We start from the raw sequence: 18,209 nt of genomic DNA, 5'->3' as shown, positions 1-18,209 counted from the left end.
TTATTAAACGTTTGGTGCCTGATGACCTGGGCTTAGATTCTGCTATTCACTTACTGTATGATCTGATGCAAGTTCACAAAACTTTCTTATTTCCTCAACTCGAAAGTGGATAAAATGAGATAAAGGACTTGGAGCTTTTAAAGTTCTATTTATATAATGAATATTTCCTGAGCTCAGCCTAAGCTCTAGGGTGCTGGTAATAGAGTACAAAATACGCAGGGTTCCTGTTCTTACGGAGCTCAGGTAGTTGGGGAGACAGACATAAAACAATTTATCGAACAGATTATATTACAAATCGCCATGAAAAAAGGTTAAAACTTCAACAAGAGGTCGTAAAAGGAGATTTAGATTGCTGAGTAAGGAGTCTCAGAGCGAGTGGCATTTAAGCGGATATTTGAAGGATGAGGAGATTCATTTCCTCACCTTCTCTTTCCTCAGCTCTCTTGAATCCGGCTTCCATCTTTCTATCTAAGTAGTTCTTGCTAAAGTTATCACTGGCCTCCATGTTACTATATACCACGGACCTTTTCCAGTCCTCTTACTTGACCTCCCAGCAGCACTCTGCAGTTAATCACTCCCTCCGTCTTCAGACGCGGTCTTCCCTTGCCTTCTCTAATAATAAACCCGTCCTGACCCGTCTCCTGCAGGTTTATCTCCTTAAGTGCCTGGACAGCCTCGCCGTGAACTGTAATTATGAAAAACAACGCAATCCTTTTGAGTCATAAAAAAGGTGTACAAGCAAACACATTTTTGGGGGGCTTCTCTTCGCTTCCGGTACGCTTCATATTACAGCGAATATAAAACTTTTCCGTTCCAGCAGACACGCCCTTCCCTCTTGCACGCTGGACTGGCCACAGGGCAAGAACAGGTATTCAACTTGACCCAACGCCTACACATTTGCCCGGGAAACGCCCAAGGCGCGGGACAAAAAAGGGCTTTCGGTCCAGCTCCCGCAGCGCTTCAGAAACTGCACCCGAGCGACTCTTCAAAGTGTCGCTCGAAGTGTCGAACTCTTTCGCGCGCGAGCGGCGCAGATGAGTCCTCCGACATCCCAGCATTCCCTGCTCCCCAACCATCGAGAGCAGCTTCCGGCGTCGCTGGTGTGGGTGGGTGAAGAAGGAGCGGGCCCTCGCCGCTCTGTCTCACTCTCTCGTGCGCTCTCTCGGGCAACATGGCGGGCGTGGAGGAGGCAGCGTCCTCCGGGAGCCATCTGAATGGCGACTTGGATCCAGACGACAGAGAAGAAGGAGCTGCCTCTACAGCTGAGGAAGCAGCCAAGAAAAAAAGACGGAAGAAGAAGAAGAGTAAAGGGGCTCCCACAGGTAAAGGGAGTTTTATGTGTTCCCAGTCGCCGCCGGGGATGGTCGAACGGCTCGGCCCAGGCCCAGCGGGGGTGACAGAAACTGGGGACTCGAACACTGCCCGGGACTGATTCCCAGGACAGAGCGTGTGTCAAAACCAGGTTACAGATTTCTAGTGTGGGGAAAAGGCAGCTTCTCTTTCTGTGGAACTAGGGAGCTGTTGGGGTGGGGTGAATAGGGTGCCTCAGCTGGTCGTGAGGTAGTTCTGGGGTTGCTGGGCCTGAGTCCTTAGACGTGCCAGAACTCAGCTCCCACACAGATCGTGTAGCGGACTCGAAGCTGCGCGCAGGGCTCAGTCCTGTCACCCTTCTGGCGGTTTGCCACACTGTCGCCTCTTTGCTGAAGGTATCTGGAACATACTTTCAAGGATGGGAGTGGGCAAGTCTCAGTGCCCTGGCCGCACCTCCCCCCACCTCCCGGGTTTACAGAGGGATTTTTGTTGCCGGCTGCACTTTTGAGGTGTGTGTATATGTGTGTATGCCCACGCGGTCATGTCACCCAGTAGTAATTACAGAATATGTGGTAGTTCTGTGAATTTTCACCTGCCTAAACCATAGCATCGTCAAACTTCAGGGCTTTCAGGCCTGAATTGTGTTGCCATTTGCAGGTAGTTCGTATAGAATATTCTATAGATTGGAATGGAACTTCTCTAAATCCACTGGATTACACTTCGATTACATTATGCGTTAGGAACTTAAATGTTTTATTTTAAGAAGTCAGTGTTTTTTTGTTGTACGTGGTCCTTCGTTTTAGGAAAACAATGTTTGTACCTGTTTTTAAAATCAGCTACACGAGGATTGAGGGACAAATGGAGAGGCCATAAGTGATGAAGGTAAAGATGAGAGAGGTTGGAAAGGGTTAATATGTATCTTTCTGAAATTTGTATTAAATGGAAGTTGAAAAGGGAAAGTTGTGGGTGCTGGGACCCTTCCAGAGAAAATTTAATCCCAGGACATAGTCTGGTGGCTGTTCCTGGCTTTCAGATGAAATCCGAACTCTTCAGTTTTTCCATTCAGATGCCCCTGATATTTAACAATTTTATCTCTCAACATGAATCCTCTGCAGTAGCCAGAATATCACTTCAGTATGTGCTAACTCGTAATACTATTTCGTTCTACACACATCTATTGCTACTACAGCTAGATTGTATTCACTTGGTGAAGGGGGAGGCTGGTCCTGTGCTTAGCTATTCAAGAATTTTGTTTTTTAGCAATGGAATTATCTTTTCAATTTATTTTGATTTTACCTAGCCTAGCTTGATGACTTACTTCTCATGAAAACTTGAAGTTCCCAGTGTTCTGTAGAAATCCTCCTCTAAGACCTTCAGCATTTATTACCTATCTCAAGTACCTGTTTTTTAATAAAGTGTTTGTTGTAGTAGTCTAATTGTTAAATACTTTTAACAATTGGATAGGGACCAACGCACATTTTTGTTGATCCTTTAGTTGCTAGCACAGAGAAAGTGTAATAGATATTTTGTTGAATGGACAAAGCTACTTAGATGTGGGGGGTTTTTGTCGCTAAGTGAATTCTGTAATGTTCACAATAATGTTTCTGTGTTTGTTTCCCAAATACTTATCAGGCAGGAAAGGACTTGTGTGTTCTCCAGGATCCTTAGAACATATTCTGATTGGAAACTATCTTTTTTAGATTTGATTTATGTTATATTTGATCAGCAGGGCAACAGGAACCTGATAAAGAATCAGGAGCCTCAGTTGATGAGGTAGCAAGACAATTGGAAAGACAAGCATTGGAAGAGAAAGAAAGAGATGATGACGATGAAGGTAAATGGTAAATTTGATATTTGTGGTTGGAAAAGCAAGAAGATGTGACATTCTTTAAACAAAATGTATTTGTCCATATGGTTTATGGTTCTCTGATGTTTTAATTAATTAACATTAAAGCCTCAATGTCACAGATAAAAAGGGAAAGGTATTAACAATTCTTAAAAGGTTGGATAAGTTGAATGACTGCTCCAACACAGATCTCAACTTTTTAAAAATGTACTTGGCAAAATGCCAAGTAGGGGGTATTAAGATGATAACGAAGGACTGCTGGGGGACACGGGTGGCTCAGTTAGTCAAGTGTCTGCCTTTGGCGAGGATCGTGATCCTAGGGTCCTGTCATCTAGCCCCATGTCCATCTGCTCCCTGCTCAGCAGGGAGCCTGCTTCTCCTGCTCCTTGTGCCGCCTCCCCTACTTGTGCTCTCTCACTTTTGCTCTCTCTCAAATAAAGAAAGAAATAAAATCTTTTAAAAAGAAGAAGAAATTGAAGGACTGTTTAACATTTATTGAACAACTAATATGTACAGGGCACTGTCCTAGGATACTTTCACATGTGTTCTCATTTTACTTTTCAAAACCTAGCAAAGTAGGTACTCTTCTCAGGAAGTGATGGTTATTATGTCATTTACCCAGTGTGACACAACTGCTATGTGTAGAGTGGAGTCAAGGTTTTGAACCTAGAACCTGATTTCAAGTCTGTTCCTTTCACTCTGTATGAAAGCCCCCCTCACTTTATTCTCAAGGAGTATATTGGAGTCCTTCTGAACTCTATTATAAATTCCCTGACCCCTAGCTGCTTATAGTATGTTGGTCCTGTAAGATTTCTTAAAGACAGTAATTCTTGAAATTCTAGAAATTGATGCTATCAGTAAGACAGTGGAGGTAATATTTGCTAGTTATTCTACAGCCTCTTTAGGTAGAGGGGGAGATGGAGCTTTCCCATTCTCAATTATCTACTATTGTGACCTACTGCTCTTCCTTAAGCATTGTCAGCTTGGGCTCGTGTCTTCCAAGCCTTAGCAGAAAATACCTGCTGTACTTTGTCATGTTAGGATAATGCAGAGTAGGTATTTCTCCTTCAGAAACATAAGCTCTCTGCTTTCATGGAGCTTAGAGTCAAAATTTTGGTGGAAAAGGTGCCAAGCTTCAAGAGAATAGTTAGCTTTTCCTTAAGCAAACCCCTTGTCCATTTTTCCTTGGTTTGTGTTTCAATTTATGAACATATTTTGAGCTCTTAGCAAGAAAGGGGCTTGTAATTTCAAGGTTATAAAATAGATTGCTATAGACCTACTGTGTAGAGTATCACAGTATTAATCTTGAAGAGCATTCCTTGTTCCATTGCTTTTCTACAAAGTTGTACAAATCTCTTGACATTGAAGGAGAAACTTGTCAGATTGGAAATCGTTTTAACGTTGTTTTATTTTTATTTATTTATTTATTTATTTATTTTTAAAGATTTTATTTATTTATTTGACAGAGAGAGATCACAAGCAGGCAGAGAGGCAGTCAGAGAGAGGAGGAAGCAGGCTCCCTGCTGAGCAAAGAGCCCGATGCGGGGCTCGATCCCAGGACCCTGAGATCATGACCTGAGCCGAAGGCAGCGGCTTAACCCACTGAGCCACCCAGGCGCCCCTTAACGTTGTTTTAGAGATGATTTTAGAACTATTGTTTTTTTCCAATAGAGTTACTTTCCTAATTTGCTTCAAAAATCAGTATCAGTACTACTAATCTGTTGTGAGAGTTCTTTAAGAAGATGGAAAGTTAGTATTTCAGAATCTTTGTTCTAAAACAAAACAAAGAGGGGCTAGGTGGAATTGCAGGCTGAATGCTGAACAAAGGCTCTTTGGAAGGAATGGGACTTGTATAATGCCAAACAGAAGAGACCACTTTGGGCCAGGACAATGCTGAGAATGGATTCAAAGTGTATTGAATAGTGCATACTGGCCATATAAGATGATTTGTTGAGGGAGCCTTGGAGCATTTTTAAAAGAAAGTTATAGGGGTGCCTGGCTGGCTCAGTTGGTAGAGCATATGACTCTTGATCTCAGGGTCAGGAGTTCATTCCCCACATTGGGCATAAAGTTTACTTTAAAAATAATGTTTAAAAAAAGAGAAGAATGTTATAAAAAATAATTTAGTCCTCATATATATGCAGTGTTGTTAGAAAAAAAGGAAACATCCAGGAAAGGCTTGGAGATCATTTTGGAGGGCACTTAACAGCCCAGGCATATGGTAATCATTATTTAAATTGGTGGGAAGGCAGCTGGGTGACTCAGTTGGTTAAGCTTCCAACTCATGATTTCAGCTCAGGTCATGATCTCAGTGTCCTGAGATTGAGCCCCATTTCAGGCTTTGCCTCTCCCTCCCCCGACTCTTGCACACGCCTGCGCGCGCTCTCTCTCTCTCTCTCTAGTAAATAAATATCTTTAAATGGGTGGGCATAAATGAGAATGGAAGGGAAGAGTTCAGTGGAATAGTGGTTGTGGAAGCAGAATTCAGAGGACTTTTAAAAGAATTTGAATCAGGGGCGCCTGGGTGGCTCAGTGGGTTAAAGCCGCTGCCTTCTGCTCAGGTCATGATCCCAGGACCCTGGGATCAAGTCTTTGTTGGGCTCTCTGCTCAGCAGGGAGCCTGCTTCCCCCCTCTCTCTTTCTGCCTGCCTCTCTGCCTACTTGTGATCTCTGTCTTTCAAATAAAAAAATCTTAAAAAAAGACTTTAAATCAGGGGAGAAGGAAGGAGAGGCATAGATGGACTCTAGAGGTTTGAATTGGTGACAGAATATTGGTGCTGTTCACTGGAATTGTGAAGTAGGGAGAGTGAGTTAAGAGATTGACTGGAGGGGGGGCGCCTGGGTGGCTCAGTGGGTTGGGCCGCTGCCTTCGGCTCAGGTCATGATCTCAGGGTCCTGGGATCGAGCCCCGCGTCGGGCTCTCTGCTCAGCGGGGAGCCTGCTTCCTCCTCTCTCTCTGCCTGCCTCTCTGCCTGCTTGTGATCTCTCTCTGTCAAATAAATAAATAAAATCTTTAAAAAAAAAAAAAAAAGAGATTGACTGGGGAGATATAGGCAAAAAAGAAAGTATTGAGTTAATTTTAGATGTGTTTAATTTGAAACTGGAGCATTGGTATAAAAAGTTAATCCTGTGGGCATTTGGCAATGTGCTAGAAGTAATTCAGTGAAGTTTTAAGTCAGATTTATTAAGGTACATATATTGCCCAGGACTATATTCACTATTTTCCAAAAATAGACTTTATGTTTTAGAACAGTTTTACTTAGGTTCTCAGCGATATTAAGCAGAAGGTGCAGAGATTTCCCTTATACTCCCTAGCACCATACATGCAAAGCCTCTCCCATTTTCAACATCCCCCACTGGAGTGGTGCATTTGTGACAGTGGATGAACGTACATTTGACACATCATCATTATGCCAAGTCCATCGTTTATATAGATTTACTCATGATACTGTATATTCTATATATTCACCCTTTATAAGTCTATAGTTTGATAAGTTTTTACAAACATGCATTTGTGTAACCACAACCAAGATACAGACCATTTTCATTTAACATTTCCATCTCCACAAAAAAGTTCCCTTTCACCCTTTTGTAGTCCATTCTCTTGCTCCACCCCCTGGTCCCTCATAACCATTGATAACATTTTCTGTTATGTATTTTTTTCTACAATGTCCTATAAATGGAATTATTATAGCGTGCAGCTTTTTTTGGTTGTTTGCCTTAGCGTGATACTTTTGAGAGTCATCCAATTGCATATGCATCAGTAATAATTCATTACATTTTATTGCAAGTAGTATTCCAGATTTGTTTATCCACTTACTGGTTGATGGATATTCAGGTTGTTTCTGTTTTTTGTGTTATAAATAAAGACAACGTTTGCATACAAGTCTTTGTGTGGACATAGGTTTTCATTTCTCCTGGGTGGGTACCTAGGAGTAGGATTGCTGGTCATATGGGAAGTCTATGTTTAATCTTATTAGAAACTATCAAACTGTTGTTCAAAGTAACTTTATCATTTTGGGGCGCCTGGGTGGCTCAGTGGGTTAACCCTCTGCCTTCAGCTCAAGTCATGATCTCAGGGTCCTGGGATCAAGCCCCCCATCGGGCTCTCTGCTCAGCAGGGGAGCCTGCTTCCTCCTCTCTCTCTGCCTGCCTCTCTGCCTACTTGTGATCTCTCTCTGTCAAATAAATAAATAAATAAATTTAAAAAAAAATAACTTTATCATTTTGCTTTCCTGTCCACACTGGTTGAGAATTCCAGGTCCTTTGTATCTCTTAAGCACTTGGTATTTTTTTTTTTTTAACATTTTATTTATTTATTTGACAGAGATCACAAGTAGGCAGAGAGGCTGGCAGGGCGGGGGATACAGGGGGAGCAGGCTCCCTGCTGAGCAGAGAGCCCGATGGGGGGCTTGATCCCAGGACCCTGAGATCATGACTTGAGCTGAAGGCAGAGGCTTTAACCCACTGAGCTACCCAGGCACCCTGGTATTGTTAATTTTTAAATTAGCTTTTCTAACAGGTGTGCAGTGGTATGTCATTGTGGTTTTAATTTGCATTTCCCTAATGACTGAAGATGTTGAACATCTTTTCATGTTTTTGCCTTCCGTATTTCTTTAGTGAAATATTTGTTCATATTTTTTGTCCATTTTTCAGTTATTTGTTGTCATATTGAATTGTAGTGGTTCTTTATTCTTGATAAAAGTTCTTTATCTGATACATGTTTTATCAATATTTTCTTTCATGCTGGTATTGTTTGCAGCAGAAAATATTTTAATTTTGATGAAGTTGCATTCATTTTATTTCTTCATGGGTCATGTTTTTTATGTGTTATCCAAAAAGTTAAATAATTGCTCTCTGTAGGGTTATGAAGATAATTTTCTTGTATTCTCTTCAAGCAATTTTATATGTCCATTTAGAGTTAATTTTTGTACCTAGTGCAAGGTAAGAATTGAGATTTTTTTTTTCTTGTTTATAGCTGTCCAATTTTCATTCAACAAATAATAACTAATTTGGCATAATACAGAAATAGATATGAACAGCTTCTGCCTGTTAAGAATATCCTGGGATGCTGTGAAAGAAAGACTTATAAAAACATGAATTGTGGCATGGTATAATGCATGGGAGGTTAAGCATATATAGTTCATATTTGGATCCAGGCTTTACTACTGTCTTGGCACAAGAGTTCAATAAAGAGTGGCTGTTATCCTATACTGAATACAGACCTTGAACACTGGATAAACTAACTAGTCTCAGAAGGATGACTGAGTATTAAAGGAGGAGCTTCATCTTACCTCATTTTAAAGATGAAAAGACTATGGTAGAGAGAGGCTAAATAATTTTGCCCAAAGTCACACAGCTGCAGGATTTAGTAAGCATTTACAAAATTGATTAGGGGCACCTGGGTCGCTAAGCGTCTGCCTTTGGTTCAGGTTATGAACTCAGGGTCCTGGGATTGAGCCCCTCATCGGGCTCCCTGCTCAGTGGGGAGTCCGCTTTGCCCTCTGCCTGCCGCTCCCCCTGCCTTATGTTCTCTCTCTGTCTCTCCGTCAAATAAACAAAATCTTTTAAAAAAGAAAGAAAAAAACTGGTTATACTTTTTTTTTTTTAAGATTTTATTTACTTATTTGAGAGAGGGCACTTGCACTCATGTGCATAAGGGTGGGTGGGGGGGGACAGAGGGAGAGGGAGAAGTAGACTCCCTGCTGAGCAGGGAGCCTGATGGGGGGCTTAGTCCCAGGACCCTGAGTTCATAACCTGAACCAAAGGCAGATGCTTAACTAACTGAGTCACCCAGGGACCCCTAAAACTGGTTATACATCCTGAAGCATTTGTTTCAGGTTGAGTCTAGTGTATGTAGCAGTATGCTAGGCACTGAATATTCTTCCAGAATAAAGACTATCTTGTTTTGCTTTTCTATCCTTATTACTTGGCACTTAAGAACTCAGCAAACATTTATTGAATGAATGAAGGTTATTTTATTTTATTTATTTATTTTTTTAAAAGATTTTATTTATTTATTTGACAGAGATCACAATTATGCAGAGAGGCAGGCAGAGAGAGAGGGGGAAGCAGGGTCCCTGCTGAGCAGAGAGCCCGATGTGGGGCTTGATCCCAGGACCTGAGATCACGACCTGAGCTGAAGGGAGAGGCTTAACTCACTGAGCCACCCAGGTGCCCCAAATGAATGAAGGTTATTTTAAAATTGTAGTGTAGAATATGTGAATTAGATTATATGACACATGAGGAAATTGCAAGTTGTGTTTGGGCTTTTGAATCTAGAAACCAGTAATGAGTAGGTCAGCCATATTTGTGTTTCTGCTGTGTTTCTATGTTTCGTGTACCCAGTTCCATAAGACTGACCATAAACTGCAACTTTGTGGTTTATCTGGCTGGCTCAATTGATAGAGCATGCAACTCTTATATCAGGATTGTGAATTCAACTCCACATTGGATGTAGAGATTACTTAAAAAAGAAAATCTTTAAAAAAAAAAAAAAAAAGGTGCCTGGGTAGCACAGTGGGTTGAGTTACGAACTGTTGATTTTGGCTCAGGTCAAAATCTTAGGGTCGGGAGATGGAGCCCTGCATTGGGCTCTGTGCTGAATGTGGAGCCTGCTTGGGATTCTCTCCCTCTTTCTCAAAATAGTAATAATAATAAAAGAAATTGCAATTTCATAAGTAAGAAATTGTCAAATATTGGCAATTTTCTATCAGTCCATTAAAGCCCTCTCTCATGTTACCTCCGTCTTTGCTAAATTGCTGTTTCCTATTTATCATTTAGGTGAACAAAACCAGGATAAAATAAACTAAAAGAACATTTGTTGAGAAGAGTATTTATCACATGCTTAGTTAGCCCTGTGTCTTAATTTAGGAAATGGTATGTAATCTTTAAGGAGCTCACAGACAAGTAGGGGTCATAGTAAGCCCCTAATCATTTTTCAAAAAGAAAAAAAAGGTTGCAGTTTTGTGTGATAATTATAATAGAATATAGTGGTGAGAAGATTTCTTTTATGGCTCCTGCTTATCTGGGAGTAAAAAGGGAGGAGCTCTTTGAGCAGAAAATGTAAGCAGTCATTTGACATTGTTTTATGGGTGTGGATTTCATGATTTAAAATTGCTGATGCTAGCCATGAGTTACTGGCACAATGTGAAACATTTAAAAGGCTATATGGTGAACATCCTATTAAACTGTCAACTTCTAATTGTCTGCCACAGCTTCCTTTTCATCCTTATTTCATAGCAGTATGATTTGTGGATAGGTTGGTGTGCTTCATGATGAAATTTATTGAGCAGTGTTTTTAGAAATTCAGACACTTCAGTGTTTTGATACCTTTATTTAAAATGTTTTAAGTCACTATTAATCTTTTTTTTTTTTAAGATTTTATTTATTTATTTGACAAAGAGAGATCACAAGTAGACAGACAGGCAGGCAGAGAGGGGGGGGGGAAGCAGGCTCCCTGCTGAGCAGAGAGCCCGATGTGGGACTCGATCCCAGGACCCTGAGATCATGGCCTGAGCAGAAGGCAGCGGCTTAACCCACTGAGCCACCCAGGCGCCCCTAAGTCACTATTAATCTTGGCCATAATACCATTCTTGATCTTTTCTCCAAGTTCAGGAGTATGGTATGGACTTCATAAAAGATAGTTATAAAAATTGCCGGGGAGTTGGGGTGCCTGGGTGGCTCAGTGGGTTAACGTCTCTGCCTTTGGCTCAGGTCATGTTCCCAGGGCCCTGGGATTGAGCCCCACATTGGGCTCTCTGCTCAGTAGGGAGCCTGCTTCCCTCTCTCTCTGCCTGCCTCTCTGCCTACTTGTGAACTCTGTCAAATAAATTAAAAAATCTTAAAAAAAAAAAACCAAACTGACGGGGCACTTGGGTGGCTCAGTCAGTTAAGCATCTGACTTTGGTTCAGGTCATGGTCTCAGGGTCCTGGGATCGATCCCCACGTCTGGCTCCATGCTCAATGGGGAGTCTGCTTGTCCTTCACCCTCTGTCCCTCCCCCACTCATGCTCTCTTCTCTCACTCAAATAAATAAATAGAATCTTTAAAAAGCAACCAAAAAACCCTTACAGGCAGATACTGGCAGTTTTGGATGCTCTTTTGCCAACTTTGGCTTGAATTCATGACCCTGAGATTAAGACTGAGCTGAGATCAAGAGTTGGACACTTAACCGATTGAGTCACCCAAGTGCCCCTTGCAAGCAGTTTTTTGAAATAGTTCTTAATAATCCCCATTTTGGGACATCAGGTTCTACTATGAACCTAGGAAAAGTATATATGCCCTCTGATTTTTTCATATAGTTTGATCCAGAAGGAGAACTCTTTTTCTCTAATAGTAACTATTCAGGAAAAGGTATTTTAAAATATGACACCCCAGGTACTCCTCCCTGGATTAGTATCAGGTGACATATTCTTGGTCTGGTTCTGCCATTTACTAATTGGGATTTTCTTGGACATGTCCCTTAAACATTCCTTGTTTTATCTCATAAAATTGATTTGAGAATCACATGAGGTCATGAAATACAAGTGTTGAACCACAAAGTGTATATAAGCAAACTAGTATTATTTTAGGTAAAGTCACACAGTCATTATTACTGGTATTAAACTAACACTAGCTCTTCTTCCTAGCTTTTGAAAAAGACTGCTAATGTATTTTTTATTCTTAAGAGTATCTTATTCAAAGTTCTTTAATTAGATTAAGTCAAGTAAAGTTTCCTTAGTGCTTTTGGTTACACAAGTCAAATTCTTATACATTAGCAGTATTCAGAATTCTTTTCTAAGAGTATTGGGTCAGTTTTATTATATCTTGTTTAAGATGCTTTGTGTATGTGTGTGTATGCTTGCTTTGTTCCTCTGCTTATGAGGTTTAAATAAATAATGTACTTGAAATGCTTTTTTCCTAGATGGAGATGGGGATGGAGATGGAGCAGCTGGAAAGAAGAAGAAAAAGAAGAAGAAGAAGAGAGGACGTTAGTGTCTTAAGTTGATCTTATCTGACAAATAAAAAGTATCTATTAACCAGCAGGTTTGAATAGGTTTGAAATTGCATAAGATTCCATTGTGTGTCAAGGAGATATATTTAGGCTTATTAGAGGTGGAATTTAGTGAAACAACTGTTTTTTCATTTAACAATCTGTTGGCATTTTCTTTATCTTATTCCCTTATTGAGCTAAGGGATGTTAATAATAAGTTGGTTGCATTTTACTGCAATTTAGGAATGAATTTATAATTTAAAGCTTGAATAATACAAGTAACAATTCTGTCAGGGATGAATAAAGTCATTCTACTGTGCATAATAGGATAAACATAGTTTGCAGTTCACCTGCCAGCTTTGAAATTATGAGATTCTTGGTAAATATTTAATGAAGAGTACCATTATTTAAAATTTGTGTATATGGTTGAATTTTATTAATAACATTGTACTATTTTGTATTCATTTAAAATATGATCCTGCTTGTTGTTTTGTTTCTATAAATGGCAAACCAGACCTCTTCAGGGACCTGATATTCTGTTAGGGAGACCAAGGGGAGATTGTATAGTCTTGGGGAATAAAAGTTGGGTTGAGAATCAGAACAAGTTCTAATCTTGGGTGCCCTTTAGGGTATAGGGACCACTGAGTATCTGGTTATACCTTCCTTTAAATCTTTCAGGCTAAAATTTTATGAATCAAAATATTGGAGGCTTGACTCATTTTTATATCTATGTTAAGAGAAATACTTAAATGTTTTTTAAGAAAGCTTTTGGCTCTACCAGGAATTTTCCAGATGTGTCACCAGATGAGGATGGGATAGCCTTTTTATTCAGGCATCTATTTTCAGATCCTTCTAGTCATAGGATGTCAGTTCTGTCCCTAGCATAGTCGGTACTTAATGAGCACGGGTTACCCGTGTTTTAGAAATCTTCCAGTGATTGTAATGTCATGTTCCCTCCATTCAAAAATTGTTAAAAGTGTGCTCATGAGACATGGTATTACCTGAGAATGGCTTGAGAGAGAACTATTTCTCCCAATACTCTTATATTACTCCCTAATGAAGGTAAATAAGGGGCTATTTTGTATTTGCCCTTGGTAAAATTCCTCCACTGACAGATGTTTTAGTATGATGCCATCATTTTTTATTGTGCTTCCTCTGAGGATGTTGAACTTACTTTTCATTTTATTTCTTTATGAGTACTCTCAAGAGACAGTCTTTTGTCTGGTCTTGGTATCAAGAATAATTGTGCTTTTCCTGAGTACTTAATGTGCTTTATCTCATAAACATGACCCATACAAATAACCAAGCCTTTTTTTTTTTTGGAAGTATTGGCTCCTAGAGGGCTTAGAGTCAAATCTGTGGTTTTGTATTGGTAGTATTTCAGGTACTATTTTATGTTCTTTCCATGTTTTGATTTTTGTTCTCTAATTTACTGTCTCTTATTTGTGTATTTTATATATCCTTGTAGGCTGTCATAAATCACTTGTGGAATAAACCAAATAATGTAATTATGGACTGTTCACTGCCCTCATTTTCCTCATCTCTAAAGTGAGAGAATTATAAGTGATAGTTAATGGTAACTGCAGTACAAATTGTTATGCATAGTTTTAGATAATACCTTGGACATAGTATATAATAGTTTTCCAGGTTACCCAGCATTTCATCTTGTTCTTCATTTTGTAGATGAGGAAACTGAGGCTTGGCACATCTAGCCATTTGTCCAAGTCACAGTTAATAAGTGGTTGAGGCTAGACTTCAGCTCTCATATTCTGATTACAAATTTTTTTCTCTAATGATCTTTTTGAGTTTTTTATTCTGTGTTAATAATTTATGGACATATAAAAGGCATCTTTATCATAATTGTAGCTGAGATAAAGCTGAGGGCAGTGCAATAGTACTTTGTTGATAAAACTCATGATTTCAAAAGATCAGGAAAATTGAGAAATAGGCAGGTATTAACAAGCTGAAATTTAATAGACATATATAAAGTTAGTACAGGGTGATAAGGTCTAAGGATTTTGAGTGTTAGTATAATGTGAGCCAAAAAGCAGGGAGTCGTAACTATTTAATAGGTGTAGGATTTTTAGAATCAGTAGTATAGCCTTATATTAATTATACCTTATTTGGGCCATTAATTTAAGTCAGTTCTAATACCAACTTAAAAGGAACATTGACAGTTTCAGGGTTGGCAAATAGAGGTGAAAGTGTTAAGAACCATATCCCTTAAAGTGATTTCTCATCATACAGAGGAAGGAATCAGTAGAAATTAAAAATAAAATTTTTTCAACTGTGAAGAATAAAGCTAGAACTAACAGATGAAAATAACAGGGAGAGAGAAGTGTAGGAAGAGCTTTCTAATAGAGTTCTTTCAAAATGAATGGATTTTCACTTCAGAGATAGATTGTCTGCATTGTTGGGAGCACACTGCCATATGTCAGGAGTATTATGGGATTCCTAGATTTAAGTGTAAAGCAAAATTAGGTGATCTTTAAGATCTTTTTTTATTTTAAATTCTGCTGTTTCCTCTTAGGAGGAACCTTAAAACTTGAGCGTTTCTCAAGTTTAAGCGCCCATAGAGCACTTTTAAACATTATGTAAAGTCAAAAACATTTGGTGCTTATGAGGTACTGAGTGTTTGAATTAAAAGAAGGAACCAAAATATGGTTCCATGGGTAAATGATGTGGTTCAATAAATGGTTATACTTTTATTTATATAGTTCTTTTTCCCCCATTGCAGAACAAAGAGAGCAAAATGGTGTTAAACTTTAAGACCCACAAAATCCATAAGGCCAGTTACAATCAAAAGGATACCACATATTTCACCTCAGTAGTTGAAGTGCTACAGAAATGCATCAAGTGTCCAATATCACTGCATAAATTAATAGACTTCCTGGCATTTTTGGGGAACAGCATTCATTACTAAAAGGCAGTTCTTTATATAGTGGGAATTCTATAACTGGTTCAGTGTATTGAAAAATTTTTTTAAAAGCCAAATCTCCAGATTTTTTTTTTTTTTAAGAATTTTTTTTTTTTTTTAATATTTATTTGTCAGAGAGAGAGAGAGGGAGAACACAAGCAGGCAGAGCAGCAGGCAGAGGCAGAGAGAGAAGCAGGCTCACCGCTGAGCAAGGAGCCCGATGTGGGACTCGATCCCAGGATCCTGGGATCGTGACCAGAGCCAAAGACAGCAGCTTAACCAACTGAGCCACCCAGGCGTCCCAAATCTCCAGATATTTTAAAAAATCATCTTGGAACACTGGTGTCTTTTAGAATATAGTTTGGGAAATAATGTCCTTAAAATGTATGCTAAGGACTATAACTTTTTTTTAAGTATCTGGGAATTTTTATATGGCTACCTAAATTCTTTTAGCACTGGGTATGTATACTCTTAACTTTTATACCTAATATACCCTTGAAATAAGTTCTTCACTTACTAATACATAATAGCGTTATATTTTTACCTCATTGTTGTAGGGTTTCTTTCATACTTTCTTGTTTCCTCTTTGATTTTTATTTGTGAAAACCAGCCTCTCTATGCTATTCTATTTCTGGTATAGTAAATGAAGACAAAAATACTAGAAATGTACTTTCTGCCAAGATATATACTGTTTAAATACATAATGGAGTTCTAAGGAGTTGAATATTTCTATTCCCAAGCAACAGTAAATTGGAGAGGAGGTGGCCAGCATGGTGAAATATCTTCTGTTTTTAACCATAAGGCTATGATAGCAAGAAGGTTCCTTAAAATTAGGACATACAGCAGCCATTAGGAACTGAGAAAAAATGTAATGATAACTGCTTAATTTTATTTTTAACTACAGAAGTTAATGTTTTATTTGTATCTCACAGCAAAAGTTCAAACAGACCCTCCCTCAGTTCCAATATGTGACCTGTATCCTAACGGTGTATTTCCCAAAGGACAAGAATGCGAGTACCCACCCACACAAGATGGGTAAGAATCATAAGATAACTTCCAGTTTGACTTTTGAAAGTTGTAGTTTAGCGATAAAGCAGATTTGATTTTTCTCAGAACTTTGCTCCACTACCTTAATAAAAGCTTGTGAATTGTTATAGAAAATACAGTAGAAGCCGTCTTATCCAAAATGATTGGGACCAGTAGTAGTTCAGTTAATCAAAAAAGTATGTTAAAGTGGGGAACACAAAACTAAAAAATCTTTATTGATAAAAGTTAACTTAAACATTTGTTTTTCATCAATCTCAGTATTAGAACATGGATTTGTATCGTACTCCACTTTTTTCTTCCCATAAGCTATATCCATAATACCTTGTCTGTAAATGTAATCCATTTTGAGCTTCCATGAGAAATACAAGCTAAGTAATCTAAGGGCTGATATTGGATATTTACATTTTTTTCCTCAAACCATTTGCAGCTGCGCTTAATTTGACAGAGGTATTTTTTGATGTCTTCCCTTTATTGAGATTTTTCTGAGTAGTCAATTTAGTTTCATTGGAAAAATTCTTTTTATGTACTATATAACTAAATTACATAATTATAGTAACAAGTACAGATGACTTACACTGGTTTGCAGATGCATCACCTGATTGTTGAAAGTGTTTTGAAAGGATACATTTCACCTGGTCAGCAGACAGTCATAGTGGCATTACGCTGACTGGTTAAGAACATGGAAGCTGGGATTCAAATGAATCCCAGCTCTGACACTTATTAGCTTTGTGACTTGGGCAAGTAATTTATCATGTCTTTGCTTTCATTTCTTCATCTATAAAATGAGCACTTCGTAGGGTTGTGAGGAATAATAATATATGTAAAGCACTTAGGAGAGTAACAGACGCATAGTAAGCATGATGTGTTAGCTGCTGCTGTCAGCCCCTCATATTCAGCATACAATGAGCATTGGTTAGTATATTTTTACAGAGAGAATCAAGAGCATCAGTTAATCCAGTGGTTGCAATAGTTGGTTAAGAAAGCTTCTACTGTAGCCTTGTTTCATTGACCTGTAAAGACATCATTGTTTTTCTTTAAACTTTAGGAAAGAACATGATGTTGTTACATTTAATCCCCCTCCTTCATTCCTAGTACTTTCAGTGAATAAGTATAAAGTTCTGAAATTTTGCGTCATGAGCATCTTTTCTTTGAATTTGAATTCACCAGTCACTATTCCTATCTTAAAGTGTCTATTTTTGAAATGTCACAGACATATGATTTCACATTAATTAACTTAAATCTTCATAGTAAAATAATCATATTTATTTTTAAAGACAGTCTTTTTATTTTATTTATTTATTTTTGCTTGTTCCCTCTTCATTCCCTTCTTTCCAGACCCATGTAAACACCTAGCAGGTAGCCTTCCATATTTTTATACACTTATGTATGTGTACATCTATGTCCATTTATGTAAAGGGACTCTTTTAGTCTTGTTTTTCAAAATGGAATCATAGGCACACTTTCCTCACCTTTTCTCCTTCAGGACTATCTCTTAGAAAGCCCTCCAACTCAGTCAGAATAGCAGTTATTCCTTTGAATGGTTTCATAATATTCCGTAGTGTGGCTGTGCCATACTTTATTCCACCATTTTCTAATCGATCAGCCTTCATTTTGTCTCTGTTTTTTGCAATACTACAAACCATTCTGTAATAAAAATTTCTAAGAACATACACGTGTGTGTGTGTATTACCTCCTTATGTTATGGCAGTTTTATTATGGAATAGTTTTCCAGGACTGGAATTGCTGTATCAAAGAGTATATTAATACTTTAGTTTATGATTCCCAGACTAATAATTTTGAGCATTTTTTTATTGTTGGCTTTATTGTTTTTCAAGATAGAACTATACTACAAACAGCTTTATAACCCTTTTTTAAATTTGGTTTCATGTTAGTAAAGAAATCAACAGTATTTTTATATGTCTCTGTATATGTATGTGTTTTCTACTGATATTTCTTTTTTTGCTAGAGCATTTAAAAAATAAGTTTTGGGGGTTTTTTTTTGTTTTTGTTTTTACAATTTTATTTATTTGACACACAGAGAGACATCACAAGTAGGCAGAGAGGCAGGCAGAGAGAGAGGGGGAAGCAGGCTCCTAGCTGAGCAGAGAGCCGGA

The 18,209-nt window shown here is 38.5% G+C and overlaps 1 protein-coding gene across 3 annotated transcripts in view; it reads left to right on the top strand.

Moving 5' to 3' along the window:
* Window positions 1-1,017: 1,017 nt before the first annotated feature.
* The window catches only part of LOC111142101 (methionyl aminopeptidase 2), a 30,846-nt gene continuing 13,654 nt past the window's right edge, over window positions 1,018-18,209 (top strand). Inside the window, exons 1-4 of one of the 3 annotated variants that reach the window (XM_022495055.1) lie at window positions 1,018-1,322; window positions 3,038-3,145; window positions 12,063-12,128; window positions 15,981-16,083. In XM_022495055.1, the coding sequence (XP_022350763.1) occupies window positions 1,172-1,322; window positions 3,038-3,145; window positions 12,063-12,128; window positions 15,981-16,083 (428 nt within the window). In that variant the 5' untranslated portion in view covers window positions 1,018-1,171. The remainder of the gene's footprint in view (window positions 1,323-3,037; window positions 3,146-12,062; window positions 12,129-15,980; window positions 16,084-18,209) is intronic. The other 2 variants (XM_022495056.1, XM_022495057.1) reach the window with 2 other exon arrangements.

The sequence above is a fragment of the Enhydra lutris genome, unplaced genomic scaffold (genome assembly GCF_002288905.1).
Source record: "Enhydra lutris kenyoni isolate GAN:26980312 unplaced genomic scaffold, ASM228890v2 scaffoldscaffold7, whole genome shotgun sequence".
Classification (NCBI taxonomy): Eukaryota; Metazoa; Chordata; class Mammalia; order Carnivora; family Mustelidae; genus Enhydra; species Enhydra lutris.
The sequence above is the reverse complement of the archived record's forward strand: the minus strand, read 5'-3'. Positions and strand labels throughout refer to the sequence as shown.